Genomic DNA, 8566 nt, shown 5'->3' on the forward strand with positions numbered 1-8566 from the left:
GATCAACATATATGGAATAATACACTTTTCGAAACAAATAAGCACAAATGTCTTTTGATTCAACCTGAAAGGTTTTCAATTCAAGAGCAACCATGTTTGAAACATATTACAGTCCCTCTGGGAGTAAACACCCAGTTGACGACAACGCCCTCAATATGTAAACAAACGGTTGACGAGATAAGGTAATGTCAGACGTCTGATTCTCACTGATAAACTACTTACTAAAATGGCTATACATGAAACATACGTCATCTTTACGGTAAGTGTTTGAACGTTTTCAGGCATTGACTAGAAACAAAAACTCATGTCAAATGTTCACATCCCCTCTGTAAACGTTCACTCTTTTAAAATATCGACTTGTTTATATAATATGTTAACCTTGTTGTTGACACTTTCTCTGTATGTCCTACTTCATATTAATATCATTTAGTTGTTTACTTTTCCATTTCAGCTGTTGCTGATCTTTGTAATAAAATGCTCCTCTGAACTCGTTGACCCTCGACCCTGTCCTGCTAAACCGCCTTGCAGTTGTGACTTTAACACAGTGGAATGTCATAATCTCACTCAAACAGAGTTTCCAACCTTTACCAGGGTTAATTCAACATGGCACTGCTGGCGACTTCATCTGAATTACAACTACAATATCAAAAGCATCCCGGCTGGAGCTTTCAGTAATCTTCCAATCTGTTCCCTTCAAATTGGCCACAATGCACTTGAAGTTATAGAGGATTGGGCGTTGAATGGATCGGAACCGTATCTTGATTTCGTTTTTATGCAGTTCAATAACTTCACAGAACTTCCGAGTGAAATTGCACGAATGCCAAACATCACCATGCTTAGTATCCATGACAACCCTATCAAGGACCTTCCACAGAAAATGGCATTTGCTTCCAAGCTCCAATTTCTCGATATCGGATCACCGGAAATGACGACATGGCCGAGCTCAATACGAACTCTAAAATCCGTTTGGAGCTTGACCCTTTATAAGTTACCGATGACCGATCTACCTTTTGATGCGTTTGAAGGGCTAGAAGACTCGAAAATATCTGTGACATGCTATACAGCGAAATTCAAGGGTATTCCGAAAGCAATGAGAAGACTTCAGAAAATGACAGGCCTATTAATCGCTGATGATGTTGAACTTTCATCTGCAGGTATACCTGAGGATGCTTTCAATGGTATAGAATCACTAACAGAAATTACTATATCCAACAGCAGTATAACGACCGTATTCAATATGTCCGCTATTCCTACACTTACCCAATTATCAATTAGCAACTCACCGCTGTCGACATGGGATGTATCTACATTACCAGAACAGCCACTGCTGCAGTCTGTAGGATTCAGTAACACAAATATAGATCGTATCCCAGCCGCTGTGCGACGTATTAATCGTCTCTATACATTAGCCTTGGATAATACCAAAATTTCCAGTATTGGGCCAGGCGACTTGGCAGGGCTACAGAAATTACAGGAATTGAATTTTAGGCAAACTCCATTAACCAATATATCCATGGACGCATTTAATGATATGTACAGTCTTATGAGTCTAAATTTAGATTTTACAAACCTATCAGGATTCCCTAGAGCTATCGAACGACTTCCGGCTCTGCGATTTTTGAGTTTACAAAACATTACTATTGACTGTTCATGTGCAGAACTTGGATGGATGAAGAAATGGATTGGTTATAAGCAGTTGCGTGCTAGTGATGGAGAGTGTCACAACATCCGAATGGATTTGTTCGAGTATATTCGTAATGAGGTGCCGAAGTGTCCCTGAAGTATAAATAGACCCTTAAATTCAATGTTCAGTGTTTTGACATTTAACGCTGTTTGTAGTTAATTTAAATACATCAATGGACATGAACATATCCCATATTTCACTAGAAATAAATGTAACCTACATTTTGTTTCTGGAATATTAATCGGGTTTTTATTCTAGTGCAAAGTTTGAGAATGAGTTATCAATATACGCTATACATATTTGAATGCAAGTCTGTTTAAGTGTTTCCTGCCTGATTTTTTTATGTCATTTTATTAAATCATACTCATCGTTGGGCACAAATTTGGAACATTGGGAACATTGTTTCATGGGCATTATATTTCGGGGATAAGTAATCCTCTATTATTATAATGATATTAATTCTAACACAGATCGGATGTCATGCTTTTATGAACACACTATAGTTTGGTACGTCTGATCTTATAAGCTTTGTAGCAAACAAATTTTACTAATATGATTTTGGAGTATGACATGACTGACTTGGATCGACCAAATTCTTTATCGTCGTTGTTGTCTTGTCGTCGACGAAGCAGACCTGTTTACCCTCCAGGAGCATCTGATATTATATTATATGGTTTGTACTTTTTCACTATTCAATATTCGCGTAACCATTTATTTTGTTCATGTTTGACATTTTAAAGTCATACAAGTACAGAAATATTCTATCTTTAATTGAAAAATTTGCCTGTACGGTTTTGCTTCACGGTAATTAACGCTTAAACGTAGTAATTAAACATGTACACACACAAATCTGAAACGTCGAACGAGCCGCGGTCTGGTCTAGAGCAGAATCACCAGAGTGTTTGATATCAATGCACATCATAATGATATTAACAAGATCAAAACGTTAAATAATTATAGAATTAGATATTTCAAAAGGCAGCTTATTAAAGTAGACACGCCAGCCAACAAAGAATGTGTACAAAGCTCAATGATGGTGAATAGCCAGGATTTACCACAGAAAACACAGATCGCGACCAATTTCCTACACTACCTTGAATATATACATAGAAAACGTCTTCGTTGTCAACTAAACACAGCATTCATTATTCAACTTCTTAAAATCAATGTTATATTGATAAATTTGATGTCATTTAAATGAAAAGGAAATTACTTATAACATTTCATTAACGTCAATCATTGTTATACAATATCGCAACATAACGAAAAGCATAGGTCAAACTTATCACATGGCAAGGAGGGTGCGAATTTGCGTCATTCTGTGTGCATTAAAATATGTTTTTTTTTATTATTATTTTATTTTAGTCAATTGTAAAGTTTACTATTAAAAACCGACAAAGAAAATGCCGACTTGTCAATAAAATCTAAATACAAACTCCAGTTTGATGAAACTTTATCACAATATCAACAGAATATTAACATAAATATCCATGAAAAAGGAGAGGGAGAATATGATAAGGTCTTCCGGTAGTCTACGTGTCCCTTGCTTTATCGACGATATCCGCCATATAAATCCTACTGTATCTCCATGCAAAACCAGCGTATTACTGAATAGTCACAGAATGGCCCCAATTGGCAATCTTCCTAACACATGAACCAATTTACAACACACAAGATGTTCAATGGCAGTCAATCAACAACACTCGTCATACTACAATTAATCTTAATTTTTCAACGACAATATTGACCACTTAGAAAATACCTCTGAATATCCAGTATCAGCAATCATTGAAAATTTGCCGAGGTATGTGTGTAATTTTGATTCAGTAAAACGGAAGTAGTTGTTTTAAGGACACTTAGGAACGTTCTGTCGCACATATTGCCAGACCTCCATGTTTCCTAGGTTGTTACAATGGCCGTTGATGCCGATTCTGCTAGCACCGGACCAGTTCTTCATCCAGCCCATCGACTGGCACGTACAGATTAATTTGTTTCCGAACAAACTCAAGATGTCAAATGTTACTTCCTCTACAGCACGTGGGATACTGGTGAGCGCCGTGTTGTCTAATGCTAAATACTGAAGAGAGGTCAGTGTCTTGAATGCGTCTAGGGAAATATTATGCAGCGGGGTATTGGAGATAGAGACATATTCTAATTTAGAAAGCCCAGAAAGATCGCCGGATTGAATTGTTGTTATGTTGTTATAATTCAAGCTCAGAACGCTTAATTTCTTCATCTTAGAGATTGCAGACGGTACCTCATTAAAGAGAGTGTGTTTAAAGTCAGCAATGGTGATATTGGATTCTTCCGGTAACATCTCCGCGGGAAAGTCATTAATGGGAACAGAGTTTAACTCGATTTGAAATAGTCCAGTTGTGTAGTGGAATATATCCGGAAGTGCTGTGAACTTGCTATTGATAATCTGAAGCGAATTCAGACCCTTGATACTTTCAAAAAGACTTCTGGGAACACCATCCAATGTTAGATCTTCATCAGTGTTTAAAGATAGATAGTACAGATTCTCAAGACCTTTAAAACTGGACGGAAGTCTTTTCAACTTCATGTTGTTCAGGGTAAGCCAACTTAGGCTTAAATTTGCAAACGCTGTTTCCGGCAATATCTCTAATGGTAAGCTAAAAATTCCCAATTCAAACAGGTTCAGGAGCTGTACTGACGGAGGCCAGATGACCATCTCCTCAGAACCAAAATGGAATGTGTTTATCGTGCTGCTGAGGGATGTCATCACGTTTTCATCAAAATTTGAGATTGGATTCTGCTGGATTGTCAATGAGGTTAAATTCTTCAAATTCGTCAAGGTTTCCGGAATGTTAGTCAAACGGTTAGACTCCAAATATAAAGAGTTAAGAACCGATTCCAGTCCTCGAAATGCATTATCGGAAACAGATGTCAATGAGTTATTAGACATGTCTAATAATTGTATTTGGATATTATGAAAGTCGTCATCTCTTAAACTGTGGATATGGTTATCTTTAAGGTACAAGTCCCATAAACTATCACTTTTACTAAATGCAGGGACACTAGTTAGTCCTCTGCCTGAACAATCAATGACATTGTTAAAAATGCCACAGCTACATACAGCTGGGGCTGGACAGTCTTGGGTGTTTTGGGTGTTGATGCTTGACTCGTGAGTCGTATTCGTTATCATTACTTTAGACTCAAACGTCGCCTTTTCGTAATCAACTTTGGGTTGTTTCCATGGGTTTGACGATGTGACTGTTGCAGTTCTTGTGCACTGTGTAATAAAAAAAAATAACGTGTGACGTATACGATTCATTCGGATAGAACCACTTTTTTTCATTTCATAAATTCATTAATAAGTATTTACAAGTAAGAATGTATTATCTGAAGTGTGTTTCAACATAACTTTCTCGGAATATTTTTGATAAAATGTTTATTAAGAAAATGCTATATTTTACAATGCCCTGGAAATGTATACAAATAATATTTATCTGGAAAAATATAAGCACATAAAGCGTGAAATACTTACCAGTAAACACAGCAAGTACACAAAGCTCCAAGACGCCATGACTAACAGAGTGAAGATTTCTCAAACACACCAAGGTGTGTTTGTAACGCCGAGAGTTTCTATGTTATCTCGTGTGACCGAATTTCTTCCACAAGGTGACTTTTAAGTCGGTGAAATAAAAGATATGCGTGAAAGTTTGGCCAGTGTATACAGAAATGGTTCATCAACAAGACAAACTTATTAAGTTTTATAATCAATTTTCAAATGTAAGTCAGTAAATTTGGCAGAAAAAAAAATATTATTACTAATTTTTGTACTGATATTTACTCAGAGGAACTGGATGATAAGCTGTTATTCTTCGTCCAGAGTTTTCACTTTATGTTCAGAAAGGTATCGATGATGGATATCACAATTTGTTTGTTTGTTAACATAAATTGCCCGGATCGCATGTGGTGGGCCTCCTGTATGTTGTTCAGTGAAGTAATCACCAAACTACATAACTGTTCAGTGTGCATCAAACAGACAATTATTCCTGGTTAATTCAGCCATTATCATAACCGAATCGAATTCAATCCGAACAATCCGACGACACTTATCACATCTAGACACATTTTGCCATTGCCAAGATTTCAGATACTGAATTTTTGTAATGTTTAATCTATCATAACACTCCAGAATAAATCGACGTTGAATAAGTACGAAAACTGTAATACCCGGTACCCGCAGATTTTACAACATTCACTATACCAAAATCCTGATAATATAAGACGTATCAGACATGGAGTGTTAAATAAGTTGATAGCCAATCATTCTGTGCAATAGATATATTATTGTTTGGTAAATGTTGAGAATTAACACAGTTACATAAAAATTTTTTAGACCTTTATACCCATTTTAGAGACCGTTTCTGAAGCAACCTCGTGGGCGTGCGCTGTACAATTCACGTACCGTTGAACTTCCGCTGTACAATCCATGTATCGCCCGACTTCCGTTGTATAATCCATGTATCGCTCGACTTCCGCTGTACAATCCATGTATCGCCTTCCGCTGTACAATCCGCTCTGATGACGACATATACAGTACTAGTGCATTATAATCTGTCCTTCCCCAGTTTGAGTTGTAACAATGATGCCATCCTGGTGGATTGGGCAGTAATGTAGGGGACGGCAGGGCAGCAATCAATTGGTGGATCGGGCAGTAAAGTAGGTGAGGTCATGGCAGCAATCAATTGGTGGATCGGGCAGTAAAGTAGGTGAGGTCATGGCAGCAATAAATTGGTGGATCGGGCAGTAAAGTAGGTGAGGTCATGGCAGCAATCAATTGGTGGATTGGGCAGTTATGTAGGGGACAACAGGGCAGCGATAAATTTGTGAATTAGGCAACAAAGTAAGTAAAATTTCCATCATCCTTTATCTTACTGTAGGAGATGAAATTCGTCTTTAATGGAAAATTACAATTTGAGCCATACGCCTTCGTGAACTGAACATTGTTATAACATTTACGCTTCCATGAAATCATTTGAAACATCAGCATCGTATCCGTTTTTTGTTTTGTTTTGTTGCTTTTTACAGTCTCTGATATTTTCAATCCTGTTGAGGATTTCATTTAGTAGAATCTTTGTTAAACGGTTAATTAAGGAAATCAACTTGTCATGTAACGATTTGATATGCAGACTATACTAGATGTACACTCCTGATACAACTGGAATGAAAAGATTATAAAGGATTAAAAAACAATAAATACAAAGAGATATTTTTAATCTAACATACTTAAATCTTAAAGATGGCAATGTTCTTTATACAAACCAACAAACCTTCAATGTATTGAAGGGTGGGGAAGCAATAAAGTGAATTAGGTAACAAAGTAGGGGAAATCAGGGCAGCAATAAATTGGTGGATTGGGCAGCAATATAGAGCAGGGTGGATCAGCAATTATTGAATGGTTGGGCAGAGTATAGGAAAAAGTATAACAGCATTGTAGGGGAGGGGTGGCGTAACAATGCAGGGCGGAGATGGTACGGCGATATAGTGAAGAAGACAGCAATTTAGGGAAAGATTGGATGCACTGGAGAGGGGCAAGAATTTATGGAAGTGATGGCCCTCAATAGACCATTTTTTTTTATTTCTTCAATACATTGTTTATGTATTTGGAAACACACAGTTTGTCAAGAATGTGATAAAGGAACTTGTATTTGTGTGCATATACAGTATGATACGAATTCAAATCTATACTACATACTGCACGAACAGAAACACGTTAAGTGAGCAGATCGTGGATGTTCACCAATCATTTGATGTAGTGCTGGTTTTCAAATTGACGTCATGAAGAATATTTATGATTCATAAAACATATCTTTATGGAAAAGAGTATTCCCCATTTCAGGATATACATTTCAAAATCGTGTCCTTCAGAATTAACTCACTTAAAAATACGTTGCCGACTCCTGATTGGCTTGTTTTGTGAGTGTTTCTCACCATGTATGCTCATAAGGTAGCTCTCTGATCCCTTGATCTAGTTTTGGCCGGTTGATACCGTCTGCTTCCGACTTAATAACACCGATATGTCGCGTGGCAATATTCTAACAGTATTGGTTTGATTACAACAATACACAGCATATATACAAGATATACAGTACAGATGAGAAAAACACATCATTGAAAAGATGTATTGAATCAAATGTTCATAAAGGTCATTCAGTCTGCATGAAGGAGTATTAAAAAACTCGAATCTATACAGGACACACAGGAACGAATTAAATTTAAATCTAAATGATATTTTTTTGAGTCCCATGAAATACGTGCCTATTGCAATACAACATCGCCAGTCGATACAACTCCGATTTCTTGACATGTTCTATATAAACAGGGATCTTGTATAACATACCTTATATGGCGTTTTTTTAAAAAGAAACTTAAAAGAAAACACAAACGCAAATTAAGATAGGAAAACATAAAAGTTGCAATGCGGTTACATATGAAAGCATAGGACGACACATTTTGACTTTGACAACAAAATTCATTTTATGTCTTGGTGTGTTCTGGTCAAATTAATGAACTATCGCAGTGGCTGAGAAGGAGTATATGCTGTCTCATGATAAACTATGTAACGTTAGATATTAAGTCAGTGCAGTCTGCTATAGATTTTTGTTTTTTTTTTTTTTTTGTTTTTTTCATTGAATCAATATAAGTGAATTTCGTAATCCATTTAATGTAAAGGAGTCCCGGTTTGTTCTCATCCTTCCAATGTATAAAACACTGTACACTAAATAGTAGACAGTATTATAGTTACCGTTATAAGTGAGACAGCATCATGCTGAAAGGGCACATAAAACGCTAATCTAGATTTAGTTTTTCAGTTTACTTGAACTGTTTCAATGACTAATACATCAGCCTATT

The 8566-nt window shown here is 36.6% G+C and overlaps 2 protein-coding genes across 2 annotated transcripts; one reads left to right on the forward strand and one right to left on the reverse strand.

Moving 5' to 3' along the window:
• The first annotated feature begins 226 nt into the window (after window positions 1-226).
• Window positions 227-1780, forward strand: LOC132550703 (leucine-rich repeat protein soc-2 homolog). The gene is made up of 2 exons (XM_060214795.1): window positions 227-259; window positions 452-1780. Exons 1-2 carry the CDS (start codon window positions 227-229, stop codon window positions 1778-1780), a joined length of 1362 nt encoding a protein of 453 aa, XP_060070778.1.
• Window positions 1781-3530: 1750 nt separating this feature from the next.
• LOC132550704 (slit homolog 1 protein-like) lies at window positions 3531-5231 on the reverse strand. Its single transcript, XM_060214796.1, has 2 exons — window positions 5193-5231; window positions 3531-4937 (listed from the first exon to the last, which is right to left on the reverse strand). Exons 1-2 carry the CDS (start codon window positions 5229-5231, stop codon window positions 3531-3533), a joined length of 1446 nt encoding a protein of 481 aa, XP_060070779.1.
• Between the last annotated feature and the right edge of the window lie 3335 nt (window positions 5232-8566).

Source organism: Ylistrum balloti, unplaced genomic scaffold, assembly GCF_031769215.1.
Source record: "Ylistrum balloti isolate Yb309-2 unplaced genomic scaffold, AGI_CSIRO_Ybal_v1 Utg370140, whole genome shotgun sequence".
Lineage (NCBI taxonomy): Eukaryota > Metazoa > Mollusca > Bivalvia > Pectinida > Pectinidae > Ylistrum > Ylistrum balloti.

Bases quoted from the DNA above. Each gene is read 5' to 3' on its own strand.
- LOC132550703 (XM_060214795.1), top strand. From the start codon at position 227: ATGGCTATACATGAAACATACGTCATCTTTACG. The intron at 260-451 runs GTAAGTGTTTGA...TTTCCATTTCAG, and splicing joins AAACATACGTCATCTTTACG to CTGTTGCTGATCTTTGTAAT.
- LOC132550704 (XM_060214796.1), bottom strand. From the start codon at position 5,231: ATGGCGTCTTGGAGCTTTGTGTACTTGCTGTGTTTACTG. The intron at 4,938-5,192 runs GTAAGTATTTCA...TTTATTACACAG, and splicing joins TGTACTTGCTGTGTTTACTG to TGCACAAGAACTGCAACAGT.